Source organism: Octopus bimaculoides, chromosome 10, assembly GCF_001194135.2.
Source record: "Octopus bimaculoides isolate UCB-OBI-ISO-001 chromosome 10, ASM119413v2, whole genome shotgun sequence".
Lineage (NCBI taxonomy): Eukaryota > Metazoa > Mollusca > Cephalopoda > Octopoda > Octopodidae > Octopus > Octopus bimaculoides.
In genome coordinates, this window is record NC_068990.1 from 54806625 (window position 1) to 54825307 (window position 18683).

At 37.1% G+C, this 18683-nt stretch overlaps 1 protein-coding gene across 1 annotated transcript in view; it reads left to right on the forward strand.

Annotated features, from left to right (window-relative positions):
- LOC106881233 (cation-independent mannose-6-phosphate receptor) overlaps nt 1-18683 on the forward strand; it is a 159211-nt gene that overhangs the window by 58235 nt on the left and 82293 nt on the right. Inside the window, exons 6-12 of the mRNA XM_052970966.1 lie at nt 398-584; nt 2289-2392; nt 5650-5805; nt 8790-8921; nt 13383-13532; nt 17182-17463; nt 17529-17533. Coding sequence (XP_052826926.1) covers nt 398-584; nt 2289-2392; nt 5650-5805; nt 8790-8921; nt 13383-13532; nt 17182-17463; nt 17529-17533 — 1016 coding nt within the window. The remainder of the gene's footprint in view (nt 1-397; nt 585-2288; nt 2393-5649; nt 5806-8789; nt 8922-13382; nt 13533-17181; nt 17464-17528; nt 17534-18683) is intronic.

Sequence of the window (18683 nt, forward strand, 5' to 3'; positions counted from 1 at the left end):
TATATATATTTATGAATACCCCCCTCTCCCTTCCTCCTTCATCACCCCCCTCGTAACCCCACCTTCCTTATCCATCCCATCACACCACACCACACCACTACACCATACACCACCATACCACACAACACCACATCACATCACACCACCATGCACACACGTCAAGGTCACCAGCCCTCTTTCACACACACATGCATGCACACCTTCGTTTTGGGATCACCACTACTTTATTATCTCCCCTTCTTCCTATTTTGGGAAAGCAAACAATACTGAAGCCTCATGCAATACGATGTTTGATTAAAACAGCATTGCGGACACATGTAGTATATCATAGTTCTGTAAAATATATGCAATGAAAAGTTTTTAATTTTCTGGGCTAATGTTATATTTTGTTCTTCAGAGAATTATATTGTAGATGTAACTGAAAAAGACGGTTCTAAGTACAAAATCAGTTTGGCAATTGGCCACACAATAGAATGCTTTGGAAGTGTGGATGATGACAAATATCACCCTTCTGTGTGTCAAAGGAAGCCTAATAATAAAGAATTTGCCAGAGCCCTTGGTAATGAACAACATTCAGTCTTAAGGTTAGTAAACTTGTTAAGCAAATCATGCTACTGTCTTCATTCTAGCAATGTGTATTTTGTTTCCTTTGTGTCATTATATTTTGATGCTTGATCTAAAGGAGGAGGCAGCTATAACCATTGCATTCCAATACCTTCCTAGATGTGAGATTTATGTGGTTTATGTGACAGTTAACTGTCACTTTTCAATATCTTCAATTTTTGTTCCAATTGATTTCAAGCTTGGCATATTGGTGTAATTTTGTACATTAACCATTGACATGAAATTTATTTTTGCCATAAATCAATAAATAAAGAGTTAATAGCTTTTAAAGTGTGTAAATTTTGGGCAATTTTAGCCAATTGAAAGCCACAGACATATAGGTGTCTGTTTTCATAGTAACAAGCGAAGTTGTTACAACATGTTCTTTTTGTTGTTTATTAAATACTTAAAACACGTATGAGATGTGCTAAAAATAACAGTTAAATAGGCCTTAAAATGATGAAAAGATTTTTTAGTTCTGGTTTTGCATAATTGTATGAATTCCTGTGCATAGAATACAAATTTACAAAAATTTTCTGTAAATTGCAAAAAAATAGAAAAGTTATGAGGAGGTATATGGTATGCATAAAGCAGAATTCCACCAATATTTCATTTGTTTACAGTTGACAGCACGAGCTTTCATGCACAAAATGACAACTTCCAAATCCTGTTTTCTGACTGGCTAAAAATGATCAAACTTTAAACTGCCATAACTTTTTATTTTTAAATTTTGTAGAAAAAGTGAATTATCTGCTGAGATTCAGTGTGGAAAATTACATCAATACACCAAATTTTAAAATTTTCACGAAACTTTAAAATTTCCATAGGTGCAACCAAACAGAAAAGATCCATTTTACCTTCTATCTGAATACACTTCAGCTAATCCGTGCATTTTGTCACTAAATACACTTTTAACCATATAACTATTCAAAAATTACATGGATACTCTACTATTTTGTCTTTTTTTGTTGAAGGGCAGTAGTTTGGGAGAATCATTTGTTCATCAAATAAAATGCCTTGTGATAAAACATTTTTAGAGCCTTGACATTTAGAGTTCAAGTCTTGCTGAGGTCAACTTTACTTTGCATTATCTCAGGGTAGATAAAGTAAATGCCAGCAAAGTACTGGGAGGCATCTGTAGAATCAGATGTCCACTCTGGTCAGTATTCTGGGGTCATGTACCTTTATTATTGGTTTCTTGACAAGGTTACACATTGTGTACTTGAGCAAGGCATTTTCAATTTTGACCTCGTTTAAGGCCTATTTAACTGTCATTTTGATCTTGTTTTAAGGCCTATTTAACTGTTATTTTTAGCACATCTCATACAACATGTATTTTAAGTATATAATAAACAACAAAAAGAACATGTAGTAACAACTTCGCTTGTTACTATGGAAATTGAGTGCCACCAAGTACTTCTCTCTTTCCAACTATCACATCTCTGATATTAAGGACAGAAAGACTAAGAGACTGTCTATGTCTGCTTGCAACTGCATATGCACCCACAGCAATTAATGAAAGATTGCTTCTTGTTACAAAGTCTCAGTCAACTTGTGACTAACAGCTATGCTGTGCTAGACGTTTGTTACAAAGTAATATTTCTGCTAATGCTTGCGTCTTCCTCTGTGTCTCTGCTTATGTTTCTCCTCCTTTTTTTATATCTTTATTTCTTTATTACCAACAGATACAGTGATGGTCATCTGACACTGACATATAAGGAAGGCCAACCATGTTCCTCAAATTTCAAACGGAAAACAATTATTGAATTCCATTGTAATAAATCTGCTGGTGTGTATTTTATATTTTCATTTTCTTTCTAGACTGTTCCACAGCCTGATATCAGATGAAATAAACTACCTATTTGTTTCAATTAATTATAAAAATAATCAAGATTTTAATAAAATAATTAACTTTATTTTTATTCATAAATTCTGGCCTTTTATGTGGTAGGAGTAACATAATTTAATGTAAAAGTTCTTACATTAGATTATGAGGCAAATACTGAAAGGCATTTTGTTTGGCACTCTATTGATCTTGCCAATCCACCGCTCTTAAAATTTGTAATTTAGGCACAAAACCAGCAGTTTTAAAGGATGGGTGTTAGTTGATTAAATCAACTCCAGTATTTGATTGCTCCCCTATTGTATAGACCCCAAAGGAATAAAAGACAAAGTTGACCGTGGCAAGATTTTGAACTCAAACTATAAATAGATGGAAGAAATACTGTGAGGCATTTGTTCAATGTACTAACAATTCTGGCCATTCACTTCTCTTGAATTATCAAAATACTTTATATTATAAAACCTGTGTTTCTCTGTCCTTCCACCCATTTGTTTGCCCATCACATACTTTCCCCAGATAAAGAAGACTTTCAAGTAATTTACTTGAAGAAATTGAATTAAAAAAATGAATTTATACCACTTATTATTGAATTCACATGCAACATGAAGAAAAGTAAGGTTTGCATTTTATTTTTGTCAAAGTTAATTTTTCCTTGCACACTACTGAAAAACAAATGGCCATGAATATTTCACTCTCAAATACAACAAACAGTAGACTGTGTGATGAAATGAAAAAGATAATGATGGAGAGACTGGAAAATGAGAGAGAAGGGTAATAAAAATAGTAAATCAATTTACTAAAACATTCAGTTAGTTGATTTTGCTATAACCTACTTCAGTTTATTGAAACTACTTATTTTTGAGGCGGGCAAATAATTTTACTACAATTTGTCAGTCAATTTAAAAGATGTAAGGTGTGAAAATCAAATATTGGTCAGTTCTGCACTTTGTAAGGTAAATATATTTTATTTCCCACTTAAATATTTGTTGATATGCAATAATTGTAAAATTAGGAAATAGTAAAAAAAAAAGTCATGAAAACCTTCCTTGCCGTGAATATAATACTTCACTCAAGACTATCATTTACCATTTTGATTTATGTGTGAAGTAGTCAGATAAAATGTATAAGGCAATACAATATCATGTCTTTGTTTTTATTCATTGGCATCCCCTTACATATTTTGCATGACTTCTCACCAACACTGCCTAAAGGTTTTTTTCTTTTTTTTAAACAATATATCATTTACATATTACAGTGGTTCAAGTAAAATATGATACTCTTAATAATATTTCAAAATAGTTTTATTTCATAAAGGATTTTGTTATTGGAATTATTTAACTTCACTATATAAATTTTGGCTTACAGTGGCTGTCCATTTTTTTCACGGTAACATCTGGTAACGTATGGCAACATCTGTTTCAAATGTCTTAAACTGACTTAATTGCAACAAATTTTTTTTTTTTTAAATTTAATCATTAAAAAAAAAAACAATGAAATGTAAGTTATGAGAACAGGTAGAACAAAAGACCAAGTGATTTGTAATATTTGATTTTGACACCCTACATCTTTTAAAATCTTCTCAACACCAACTTAGATTCTCTTTATGCAAAACTGCCAGTTATAAAATGTTTCTTTTTAAGTTTAAAACTTTCAGCCATGATTTTATGCCATAACTTTTTACTATGTTCCTAATTCTAGCTTAGTGAAGGTGTGTGGCTTAGTGGTTAGTGTATTTGGTTCAGAAGTTCAATTCCCAGCAGCATGTTGAGTCCTTGAGCAAATACCGCCTGACTGGCCTTCGTGCTGGTGGCATGTAAAAGCACCCACTACACTCTCGGAGTGGTTGGCATTAGGAAGGGCATCCAGCTGTAGAAACTCTGCCAGATCAGATTGGAGCCTGGTGCAGCCTTCTGGCTTGCCAGTCCTCAGTCCAACTCATGCTAGCATGGAAAGCGGACGTTAAATGATGATGATGATGATGATATTGTTCTAGTTCACTCACTCAGCTGCTGAAAATGAGTTGTACCTGTAAGTCAAAGGGCCAGCCTTGTTACATTTTGTTCCATGCTGAATCTCCCTGAGAACTAAGCTAATGGTATGTGTCTGTGGAGTGCTCAGCCACTTGTTGGTTAAGTTCACAAGCAAGCTGTTCTGCTGATAGAATGCAGTGGAACCCTTGTCATCATAACTAACAGAGTGTCCAACCACTGTCTAATTAAATTTCTCCAAATTCTAAGAGATCTTCAGGCATTAATTCAAGTACAATATCAGTTATCAGATGGCTAGTAGGTTGAGTGACTGTATAAAAGACTCCTTGTTGACTTGTAAACTATAATGGTTTTTGTTAGTCCTGGATCAGTACTTTATTATTTAATGTATATCCTTCAAGACAAAAGGGATTTTGATTTGAGGGATTATCAGTTATTATTATTTTGTAGCAGATTGGGTGGCTGTATAGAGGCTTCTGTGTTGATTTAAGGTAGAGTTCCTTTTACTATGGTAACAGAGTGTACCTGTGGGTTAAAACTCAGTGAAAACTGCAATCATTCCCAGTTTGATTTCTGGATCTGTTATCCAGTTTGGCTTTCACTATATAAATTTCAACATATACATTTATCAAACAATATTGTTAGGGTATTATACTTACTGTTTCAGCATTGTGGTTTCATTTCCGAGACTGGTTAATGCATTGTACTCTTGAGCAAAACGCTTTATTTTACATTGCTTTGTGATGACTTTGACATTTGATACACGAAGCAATTGTACAGCCAATGTTGATTTCAGGGCATCAACGAGCTCATGTACAGCATGCACATTTGATCATTATAAACAAATCATCTGTGCAGGTTGTTCCCTAAAAAATTGCAGAATCATCTTTCTTTGATACAAGAGACTACCAAGAACAAGAAGATAATAGTTGTTAGAATAGTAGTGTCAGACAAATTCGCATTGCAGTATTTAATTACAATGCTTTACATTTTTGGTTCAATGAATATCAACTTTGTTTCTCAACCTTCTGAGATTGATAAAATGAAATTAAAATTGATACTGATCAAATACTGACATTAATTTTAATCACCTATGTACCTCCTCATCACTTTTTTCTTTCCCCTTTGTAGCAATGTTACATATCACAGTTATTAGAAATTTTCATTTGCACTTGATTATAATTAAGTTGGTGTTGTTTACCATTTTTGTTCCAGTAAATAGCAAACCAGTTTACCGTTATGAAGAATATTGCAGCTACTACCTTGATTGGTATACACCCTATGCCTGCATTGATCATCCATTACAAGAAAAGTGTAGCGTTGTAGATAATGGCAAACTTTTTGATTTGTCCAGCCTCAGATATACCTCTGGTAATGTATAAATCTATATAGTATTCTGATGTGTATATATTGATAGTCTTTGTATATGTGTGTGTGTATGTGTATATGTATATATGTGTGTGTGTGTATGTGTGTATATATATATGTGTGCATGTGTGTGTGTAAATATATATATATATATATATATATATATATGAAAACAGCTGCGTCAAGAAGTGTCAATCTGTAATTGTGGTGGGAATGTGTGGAAAGTATAAACCCAGGAAGATGTGGGGTGAAATGGTGAGAAAAGATCTTCAGATGTTGGGCCTCGCAGAAGGGATGTCAAGGAACTGAAACTTCTGGCAGTTTGCTGTACTTGAGAAGACATGTCAAGCTAAGTAAAATCATGGTTGTCCTTTACATCCCACTTCAGCTGAACGATCCTACTCTTGCAGGCTTGCAGGTTCATGGGTGTCGGTGCCACATAAAAGGCACCTGTGTCAGTGTCATGTGAAACACACATGCCCAGTACACTCTGTAAAGTGGTTGGCTTCAGGAACGACATCCATCCAAAGAAGCCATGCCAAAGCAGGCATGGAGCCCAAGCAGCTCTTCAATTGGCCAGCTCCTGTCAAACTATCCAGACCATGCCATCATGGAAAACCGACATTAAATGTAGACAATGATGATGATGATGATATATTCATTTTAAGGAGCTAATACCTATCCAAAGCTGATACTACTATTATTCCTTTGTATTGTCTCTGTCTTTTTAGTGTTTCCTTTTACTCCTTTTCTTCCTTCTCTCTTTTTTCTACCCACCCTTTTCTCTCTCTCTCTCTATCTCTCTCTCTCTCTCTCTCTCTCTCTCTCTCTCTCTCTCTCTCTCTCTCTCTCTCTCTCTCTCTCTCTCTGTCTCTCTCTCTCGCTCGGTCGTTTGTTCATTCTTTCTGTTTCTCTCTTTCTCTGTCCTCTGAACATATATAAAATCTTGCCATTTATCCCAGGACAAGCATTTGTTCTTTTATATAAATATAATGTAATGAACTGTTCTTCTGAAGAAGTTATGGGTTTACACCCAATGCACTATTAACACCCATTGTAGAAGATGCAAATAGCCACAATGGGGAAATGTGTGGAGGGAATACATGGTATGAACTGAATGTTGTGTTTATCCTACTTTTGTGTACAGTTGTGGTACATCGTTGATGCAGATGTTTCTCATCAGGTGACTTTTTAAAAGATACCTCATTTTTTTATCCTTTTCACTTATTTTAATTAGAATACCTTTTGGTAGTTATCTGTAACTGCTTGCATACATGAGAAACTTGAGTTACAATGAAGAACACTTCTCACAGAAGTGTTCTTCACTGTAACGTATATGGTTTTCATCATATGCAAGAAGTGTTCTTCATTGTAACTCAAGTTTCTTGTGTACGCAAGTAGCTACAAACAAATACCAAACTGCATTCTAATCAAAATAAGCAAAGCGGAGATTAAAGAAACAAGTTTCCAGATCTTTCTGAATTGATGGGCACCACTTTTCATTTATGTTTTATGTTGTGTTTTTGGTACCGAAACACTTTCAAACTTCGTATACTTGTATATTTTGTGTTATAGAACAGATAAAAATTTTTGTATTCAAAATTATTTCATGTAAAAAAATTGTCGGATTTTGGTAATTTCAACCAATCACTGACGTCTATTGAGGTGAAAACGATTACTGCTGTGAGTTGTGAGCACCACACGTGCAGTGTAATGGGATCTTTTCCCTTGAATAAAATTAGTGCCGTTGTTTGTCAACAACAACTATCAGCGGTACTGTTATTTATAACAACATTCGTGCATTTGTACTGGTTTTAGGGTTAGGGTTATGATTATTTTTGCCATAACCTAACTCATAACCCTAACCCTAAAACCCTAACCCGAACCCTAACCCTAAAACCGTAAACCCTTACTAGGGAATAACGATATAATTACCAGGGAATAACGATCTTGACACCGGCGAAAATTATTGTTTACAAAAACAGCAGTAACTGTATTCAGCTGAATAGACGTAAGTGATTGGTTGAAATTACAGAAACACGACAACTTTAACATGAAATAACTTGCGATGTACAAAATTTTGTTAAGAAAGCTAAGAGAAAAAGATGTTTTATATGACACATTCTACCAGTATCCCAAGTTTGAAAGTGTTTCATTAAGAAAACAAGTGGTGCCCGTCAATTCAGAAGGATCCAAGTTTCCTTCTGACAAGTCACATGGTGAGACACATCTGCACAAATGATGCACAACTGTTTGTACGGCATCTCGCCCACAACGGACTGATGTGTGATGGGTCAAAGCAATCGTGGTGATTAATAAAGAGTCTTGTGAATTCCATTGTCTTTTTCTTATCTGTTATAAACTCTGTGGCTCTACCTCTTACACAGGTTCCCTCCACAGTTAGAGATTGGCCAGAAAATAACAAGTTCATGCTGTGCGTGAGAAGACCCGGCAAGCCAAGTGAGACCTAAATCCAAGGACTCTGCCAGGGGTGTAGCCAGCCCACTTATGCGTACCTTTCCTACATTGGACACTAAACTCCGCTTGCGAAGACTTATTGGAGCAAGCGAAAGCGAAATCGGGATAGCACCTGTGCCCAGCGTCACCTTTCTGGCACTTGTGCCCGTGTCGTGTAAGGATTTTTGAGCGAGATCGTTGCCAGTGCCCCTGGACTGGTTCTTGTGCGGGTGGCACATAAAATACACCATTTTGAGCGTGGCCGTTGCCAGTACCGCCTGATTGGCCTTCGTGCTGGTGGCACGTAAAAGCACCCACTACACTCTCTGAGTGGTTGGCGTTAGGAAGGGCATCCAGCTGTAGAAACTCTGCCAAATCAGATTGGAGCCTGGTGTAGCCATCTGGTTTCACCAGTCCTCAGTCAAATCGTCCAATCCATGCTAGGGGTTTGTGATAAACAACAACTACAACTTTTGTTCATACAACAATAAAGATATATATAATATATATACATCATTTCTCTGTTTCAGATAATAATTGGGTTGCACTAAATGGTCATGAGTATAACGACGATGCAGAAATACTCCTCAATGTCTGTCATGATATCATGCCTTCTGGAAAAGCTGTAAAATGTCCTACAGACAGTGCTATTTGTTTGAAAAGTAAGTTTTTTGCCTTTAATATTTTACGTCTTGATAATGATGATGATACATATTATTATCACTGTTTTTATCTTTGCTTTTTCCAGCAGATAAAGGCAGTTGGATAAAGGCAGTATAAAATGCTGGATGCTCTCCTTGGCACTGACCCTTACTCTTTGTTCATGTGTGACATAAACAAAACATCACATGGACAAGACACACACACACACATGTGCGCACACACATTCTCTCTCTCTCTCTCTCACACACACGCACGCACACGCACACACATGCACACACACACATTCTCTCTCTCTTTCTCTCTCTCTCTCTCTCTCTCTCTCTCTCTCTCTCTCTCTCTCTCTCTCTCTCTCTCTCTCTCTCTCTCTCTCTCTCTCTCTCTCACACACACATACATTCTTTCTCTCACATACACACACACACAGCTATTCCAGCTATTTATTACTTACAAGGCATTGCTCAACCTAAGGCTATAGTAGAAGACACTTGTCCAAAGTGTTATACTGTGGAACTGAACCCAAAATCATATGGTTGTGAAACAAACTTCTGGAAACTTAAGGTTCCTTTGAATAGTCAGAAATTTAGAGATGTCCTAACTGAAGTATTTAATAAAAAGTAGTGGGAGGAGGAGTTACTGGCATGTAACATGGAGGGTAACTGGAAGTTCATATACGACAACTTACTGAGAGTCATAGACCAAATATGTGGTTGGTGCAAAGTCCCAACCAGACCTAGAGTGACACAATGGTGGAACAGTGTAGTCGACAGGGCCATTATAGCAAAGAAACAGGCTTAGAAGGCATGGAAGGGTGGCAGTAGCAAGGAAATATATCATGTAGCTAGAAGGGAAGCCTAGGAGGCAGGTATACTTAGACAGGGGTGAAGCAGAAAGGAAGAGGTTTACCAATGTTCTGTGGTGTGAGGACCAGTGGCTTGAAGGTGTGTCAGAGAAAATTATGATGTTGGTGGGCAGAAGTGCATTCTATGGGTGATAGTTCTCTTGCAGTTAGTGATTCTGCAAAGAAAGAGGCTCGGAAGTGCCACTATGAAAGGCTGTTAAATGTAGAAACATCATGCCTAATGTGGCTCCAACACAAGGACTAGCAATCTAAATAGACAATAGCATGGGAGATAAAGCCATGAAGATATGAAGACCGGGAAAGCCCCTGGCCCATCAGAAATCACTACTGAGATGTTTAAAATATCTGGCAGTGTGGATTATGGTCTAGTCACCTGTATAGTTAACCAGGTTGTACATGAGGGGGTCATACCCAATGACTGGTGTAGTGGCACCATAGGCATCTGCTACAAAGGTAAAGGTGGCACCTTAGACAAAAATAATTTCAGAGGTATCAGATTGTTGAATCAGGTGATAGAAGTTATGGAGAGAGTCATAGCCCAGCTAATTAGGAAGAGAGTTAGTCTAGATGAAATGCAATTTGGTTTTGTACTAGAGAGAAGCACTACTGATGCTATATTCCTGGTAAGGCAGCTGCAGAATTACTTAGCCAAAAATAAACCTCTGTACTTGGCTTTTGTTGAAATGAAGAAAGCCTTTGACAGGTCTCCCACTCCCTTATCTGGTGGTCAATGTAGAAACTAGGGGTAGATGAGTTGTTGGTGAGAGCTGTACAAGTCATGTACAGGGACGCTGTCAGTAAGGTAAAGGTTGGTGATGAGTATAGCAATGGATTAAGGGTACAAGTAAGAGTTCACCAAGGATTAGTCCTCAGCTCCATTTTGTTCATCATAGTCATCCACCAGGCAATAACAGGAATTTAAATCAGGCTGCTTCTGGGAGCTCCTCTATGCTGATGACCTTCTTCTTAGAGTTGAATCACCACCAGAACTAGAGAAAAAATTTCAGTTGTGGACACAAGGTCTGGAATCAAAGAGCCTTGGAGTTAATTTAGCGAAAACCAGTCTTAGTAAGTAGGAAAGCAGAGAGATCACAAATCCCTTCAGGTAGATAGGCCTACTTGAAAAGTAGAAAAAGCATTGGTAGAAACTCCATAAGATATACCTGGTGTAAGCTATGGACAAATAAGGGGTGCAGCAATATCAGAGGAAGGCTAACTGAGAAATAGTCTTTGTTGTAGCAGATATACAGGTACAACAAGCATTAAAAATGCACAGAAAATAGATTCCATCAAATTCTAGTGGGGATACCTAGAAGTAGCTTTTGTTATCTAGGTGACCAAGTCAGCTGTGGAGGTTGATGATCCGAGAGTGTAGCTGTTAGAATAAGAATAGCCTGGGCAAAGTTCAGAAAGCTCCTATCTCTGCTTATAACAAAGAGCCTCTTGCTCAGAGTGAAAGGTAGACTGTATGATGCATGTGTGTGAACTGCCATGCTACACAGCAGTGAAACATGGGCCATGACTGCTGAAGATATGCGTAGGCTTGAAAGAAATTAAGCTCGTATGGTCCGCTGGATATGTAATGTCAGTGTGCATACATGACAGAGGATAAGTGCCCTGAGAGAAAAGTTGGACATTAGAAGCATCAGATGTGGTGTGCAAGAGAGACGACTGCACTGGTATGGTCATGTGTTGCATATGGATAAGGACAGGTGTGTGAAGAAGTGTTACACGCTAACAATGGAAGGAACTTATGGAAGAGGTAGATCCAAAGTTCCTACTTCTGCTGACAACAAAGGGTCTTTTACTCAGAGTGAAAGGCAGATTGTATGATGCCTGTGTGAGAGCTGCCATGCTACACAGCAGTGAAACATGGGCTGTAACTTCAGAAAACATGCAAAGGCTTGAAAGAAATGAAGCTAGTATGCTTTGCTGGATGTGCAATGTCAGTGTGCATGTACAATAGAGTGTGAGCATTTTGAAAGAAGAATTAGTCATAAGAGGCATGGCTGCATTTGTGTGGTCATGTGATGCATATGAACAAGAACAGCTGCCTAAAGAAGTACTGATCTCTAACTGTGGAGGGATGCTGTGTAAGAGGGACACCTAGGAAGACATGAGAAAACATGGTGAAGCATGCGCTTCGAATGTAGGGTCTCACGGAGGTGATGACAAATGATCACGACCTTTGGCAATTTGCTGTGCTTGAGAAGACTTGTCAGCCAGTGACATGTAAAAACACCCATGCCAGTGACTCATAAAAGCACCCATGCTGGTAACACGAAAAAGCACTTGTGCCACTGATAAAATGCACCCACTACACTCTTGGAGTGGAATGTGGTGTGGTTCTCTGGCTTACCAGTTCCAATCAAACCCATTTTACCCATGCCAGCATGGAAAGCAGACACCTAAATGATGATTTTGCTGTAGTTTAATTTTAAAATTAGTGCTTATAATTCTGCCTATATTTAGATTGAATGAATGTGGTTATTAAGCTTTCACTTTTATTATACTATGGAAGACTGTAGGGAATAAAATGTATGATGTAAAGGTTTGGTTGCTGTTTAGTTACATATTTAGTAGTTGGTTATTGAATTACTTATTGAATTTATTTACCGATACTGTTGTACATAGGTTAAATGTGTTTGAAAGTTGTAGTTTCTTTGGTATGTTTGTTCCCAAACAACACTTATTTTAGTGCTGTTGATACCACCGGATTGAATGGTACTGCCCATTCAATGGTTGAATGGTACTACGAAACCATAATGATATCCATGGGGCAGCTGATGATGGAGGTATGTTGGATTGTTGGTATGCTGTTTTTGTATTTGGGGAATAGTGTTATAACACATGCTTTTGATATATATATATACATACATACATACATACATACATATGGAAAAATAATAATAGTGAGAAAGTACACTATTCCTTTTGCATTGTTATGAATTCCAAAGTATATTATTACAATCAAATCATTTAAAAATACAACAATACATATTCAAAAATAGATTAGTACAATCAAATTATTTCAAAATATATTATTACACATTCCATAAATTCATATATACCCAAAATGCATTACCACAATTAAATCATTTCAAGATTACACATTCCAAAGTACATAAAAAATACAGAAGTAAATATTCCAAAGTACAAACCGGTTTCACTTCTTATAGGAAATATTCATTGCAATGTATGTGGGTAATGGCTTTCTGCTAGCCTTCATTTAACATGTGTGCAGAGGAGAGAAAGAGAAGTAAAAGTGGTAAAATGTTAGAGAAAATACCTTGTATTTTATTTATATAACTAATGAAATACACTGCTTGTATGTTTCAATTCATTTTAAATATAACCAATATTTTGAAGAGATTTAGTAAGATATCTAGCTTTTACATTATTAAGATGCTATTCAGAATGTAACAATAATACTTTAATACAAGCAGTTTTGTATTTAAGAAATCAGAGGTGATGTCATGTATATCAGAAAGATTAGCATTCTGATTTCAAACCTTGCCAGATTAAATTTGCTGTTGAATTTTGTTTTCTATTCATTTTTTGTATCCTTGTAATCTATTTGCTATATTTACTTTTTTCAAAGAATTTGATGGTACAACTAAAAGCCTTGGCCGCTACCAACATGAACCTGTTTACAATGATGTGACCAAGACACTTCAGCTGAATTATACAGATGGTGACAAATGCAGATCTGGCAAAATTTTTACTGTGATAACATTTTTCTGTTCCCCAGGTAAGATATTTATTATATTCTTGTTTCACTGTGAAGTGCATCAGTGGTTAGAGTGTCAAGCTCACAATCACAAAGTAGTGAGTTCGAATCCCGGACTGAGCTGTGTGTTGTGTTCCTGAGCAAGAAACTTTATTTCATGTTGTTCCAGTTCAATCAGCTGTAGAAATGAGTTGTAATGTCACTAGTACCAAGCTGTATCAGTCTTTGCCTTTCCCTTGGATAACATCGGTGACGTGGAGATGGAGGCTGGTATGCATGGGCAACTGCTGGTCTTCCATAAACAACCTTGCCCAGACTTGTGCCTTGAAGGGGAACTTCCTAGGTGCAATTCCATGGTCATTTATGACTGAAGCGGGTCTTTACCCATTACTATGTTTCACTAATTTTTTTTCTTTGATTTCATAATTAAGTTGTTGGACTAGATGAAAGTGTGATGGAAGATCAAGTACATGTGTTATAGGAGGCATAGGTTAATAGGAGTGAGTTGGTGATATTGAGGGAAGACAGCAGATTGAAATGAAAGACAACTTGAGCAGTTTGATAGAGAAAGGAGTTAAGAAGTAGTAGGATGATGCAAAGTGGGTATAATAGTAGTGAAGAAGTCAATGAAGAGGGATCAATGGTGGAGCAATGTGAGTGTAAAATGGAGAGACTGAGATTAAAGAATAATTATTAAGATGAATGATGGAGAAGTAGTCTACTGATGACTAACAGTAGAGATGGTGACGAGAAAATGATTGATATCAATGAAGAGTGACATGGAGAGAAAGCGTGATGGTTTGCAGTTAAAAGGGGTAATGGCAGGAGGTAATGAATATGGACAAGTCCAGTGCATTCTTCATTACAATAGGCATCGTGATGGAGAGAGAGAGAGTGATGCAGTCACAACCACAATTTTAATGACCATTTGCCATTCTGGTGTTAGTGGGAAGATATTGTTTAGTTGTGTATGTCACCACAGTTCTTTATCATCTCCTCCTTTGTGAGAATCTATGTCTTGAGATCAGTCGTTGCTTTGTGTGATGTCTTCCTGCAAGTCTTGTCCATTTCAAATACTCATCACTTCATTATAAAACTGACATCCTCTATATGCATTACATGCTCATGCCAGCACAGTCTTCTCTTTTGCATACCACTTTTGATATCTAATTTCTCTCTCAGTTCATTTGTTTTCTGTCATTCATCATCATCATCATCGTTTAACGTCCGCTTTCCATGCTAGCATAGGTTGGACGATTTGACTGAGGACTGGTGGACCAGGTGGCTACACCAGGCTCCAGTCTGATTTGGCAGAGTTTCTACAGCTGGATGCTCTGCCTAACGCTAACCACTCAGAGAGTGTAGTGGGTGCTTTTACGTGCACAAAGGCCATAGATATTCACTGCAGCATGTCCATTTCATTTCTTTCTAGTCATCACAAATCTTATACATTCAATGTCCATGTCTTACTATTGTGCAGCATCACACTTTTATGTACAAACATCATATAATCTATCCTGCATTCTGAGAGAGAAACCTTTTGTTAGTAGCAGTAGTAATTGTTCTCTGAACTTTTACTACCCCTCTATTACTATTGCTATTATATGCTTTCAGAACACCTGCTTTGACTGCTAATTAGGGAATCTACTAGCAAATGCTATCAAGTACTTCTGTGGAGCCTTCCAAGCATTTGTTGGAATTTATTTTACATGTTTTTCACTGCTAACTACTACTGTCTACTGTCAGCATGCATGTGATCCTATTGCCCCTCTTGCATGTCCATAGTTTACACTGGTTACACTGAATGGAATTACGACTGACTTCTTTTCTAAATATCAGTCCTGGCCTTTTCCCTGAGATTATTATGTTCTCTCTCTTCTTTTTTAATTTATTTACTGAGATTTTAATCTTTATGTTTTTGGATTTGGTTTGTAAGATTCTCTATGTGAGTCCATGTGTTGAAGCATATTTTGTTGTGCCTTGGGAGAGTCATTCTCTTTTGGTGCCTTATTATTTAACACACTCACCAGTAAGGTTTCCACTCATTTACTTATTTATTTTTCCTAAAATTTTCATTGCGTCTTGCAACCTTTTCAATAGTCGTTGACTCTGTCCGTTATCTGAGCTGAATTCTTTTTCTTCATGAATGATGAAGAACACAGTTCAGATAATGGACAGTCAACAACTATTGAAAAGTTTGCAAGACGAAAATTTTCGGAAAAATAAATAAGTAAATGAGTGGAAACTTTACCAGTGAGTGTGTTAAATAATAAGGCACTAAAAGAGAATGACTCTTCCCAGACACAACTAAATCTTTGCTATGTTTCCTTTGAATCTTCTTAACTCTAGGTTTTGCTTCAATACCTAGAAATTTCTTCTCTAAAGCTAAGAAAAGTTCTGATGGTATAGTCGCGACGTGAGCATTGAAGATAGAAGCTTTGTGGAAGTTTTAGAGAAATGAGTTGGGTACAATTAGGTCAAGTTATAATACAAACTTGATTGCTGGAAGAGAGGAAGAGAATTGTTGGACATATTTATTATTTCCACTGTATATCAGATCTTTTCATTATTTCTCAAGTTATCCAAATAACTAGGGGTTTGTGAATATTCGGTTTATTTACATAACTAGAAAATTTTCTTAACCCTTTAGCATTCTGATTACTATGTCAAATGTAATGCTTATTTATTCACATTGTTTTGAGTTAATCATGTAGTAATCTAGTGGCTTCAAGATTTTGAAGATGTGATTGTTTATTTTTAGAATAACGTAGTTGGATAGGTGTGAAATGCCAGATATAGCCAATTTGAATATAAAACAAGTATAATATTTTGGCCTGATATGGCTGGTTTAAATGCTATGGGTTAAAGACTGAATGAGCATAATTCACAGAAATTTTTTGGAAAGAATTGGTGTGGTTTGTGAGCTCCAGCTATTCAATATGAAGATTTTTATTGAAAAGGTTTATGGAAATTTTGATGAACATTCACTATTAAATGCATTTTGTCCAATGAAACAAAGCTTTCCTTGGCTGTTTATTCTTTGTGTTTACCTTACTTTTTCTTATATTATTCTGCCTAAGATTTCCCTTATACTAAAGTATTAATATTTCAATTAAATCTTGTTCAAAATCTCATGAGCTTATTACTGCTAAGAGATTTCAATTTGTCCATCATCATCATCATTTAGTATCCATTTTCAATGCTGGCATGGGTAGGATGGTTAGAAAGAAGCTGGCAAGGCCTGGAGCCAGATCAGGTTCTATTGTCTGTTTCGGCACAATTTCTACAGCTGGATGTCCTTCCTAATGCCAACCACTTTACAGAGTGTACAGGGTGCTTTTTATGTGGCACCAGCACCAATGCTTTTTACATGGTACCATTTCCGGTGCTTTTTACTTGGCACCATCACCAGTGCTTTTCCTGTGGCATCAGTGCCAGTGTTTTTTACATGACACCAGCATCATTGCTTTTGACATGGCACCAGCACTGACAGGGTGATCAAGAAACTTACAATACAAACATAGTATACCACTGCATAAAATTACAAATATTTGACTAACCCACTCCAGAACATAGACTATATTTTAGATTTATTGAAACAGATAAGCAGAAGTTTACAAAGAAACATTATCAGAACTCTTGTTTTCACTAATTTCTTTATATTATACAGGCATCTCCGACAATGCTCCTGTTGTGGTTACTAAATCATCTGATGATTGCTCATACTATCTAGAGTGGCACACAGCAGCTGCATGTGTTGTGACCAAGAAGAAGGGGGCTGACTGTCAAGTGGAAAATAAAATTGCTGGTAAGAGAGATAGTTCAATGTATTTTTGTCACATTGAAAGTAATGCTTCACAAAACCTGTTAATAGATAAAATGAAGGAACCACTACATAATCGTTTCAGTTGCTCAATGCAACCACCAGATCTTTCTCACCAGAATCTCCACCGTAATATGTGTTGTGGACTCTGAAATTCACCTTATGGTTTATATTTTGTTTTTGATATACTGAAGCATGGGTTGTGAAAGGGAGAGAGAGAGAGGATTGGTGTAAGGAAGTAGGAAAAGGTGGTTGTTAGTATGATTGGAAGAAGAGTTGACTATAGTACAAGTTGTGCAATCATTTCCAAGTTTGCAGTTTGGGTTACATAGATTTGTGTGTGCATGTATAATCATTATCATCATCATTTAACATCTGTGTTCCATACTGGCATGAGCTTGACAATCTGACAGGATCTGGTAAACCAGAGGACTGTCAAGCACCACCGTCGGCTTAAATGATGATGATACATATAGGGTAAAAGGGTATATATATATATATATATATATATACATATATATATATATATATATATCATCATCATCATCATCATTTAACGTCCGCTTTCCATGCTAGCATGGGTTGGACGATTTGACTGAGGACTGGCAAACCAGAAGGCTGCACCAGGCTCCATTCTGATCTGGCATAGTTTCTGCAGCTGGATGCCCTTCCTAATGCCAACTACTCCGAGAGTCTAGTTGGTGCTTTTACGTGCCACCGACACGAGGGCCAGTCACACTGTACTGGCAACGGCCACGCTCAAAATGGTGTTTTTTACGTACCACCTGCACGGGAGCCAGTCCAACGGCACTGGCAACAACCTCGCTCAAATGATTTTCTAACGTTCCACCAGCACAAGTGCTAGAAGGCGACGCTGATAATGATTACGCTCAAACGGTGCTATTTACAGGCCACTAGCACGGAAGCCAGACAGCTGCTCTGGTAATGAACACGCTCGGACAGTGCTGTTAGTGCTCCACTGGCACAGGTGCCAGTCATCAAATATGGTTCAATTACGATTTCGATTTCACTTGCCCCAACAGGTCTTCACAAGTAGAGTTTAGTGTCCAATGAAGGAGAGGTTGGCATGGGTGCCAGTCGTCCGATTCGGTTCGATTTCGATTTCAGATTTTAAATTCACTTGCCTCATCAGGTCTTCGCAAGCAGAGTTTTTATTGTCCAATGAAGTAAAGATACGAACAAGTGAGCTGGCTACACATCTGGCAGAGGTCACAGATTATGCTCTCACTTGGCTTGCCGGGTCTTCTCATGTACTGCATATTTCCAAAGGTCCCGGTCACTAGTCATCGCCTCGGTGAGGCCTAAAGTTCGAAGGTCGTATATATATA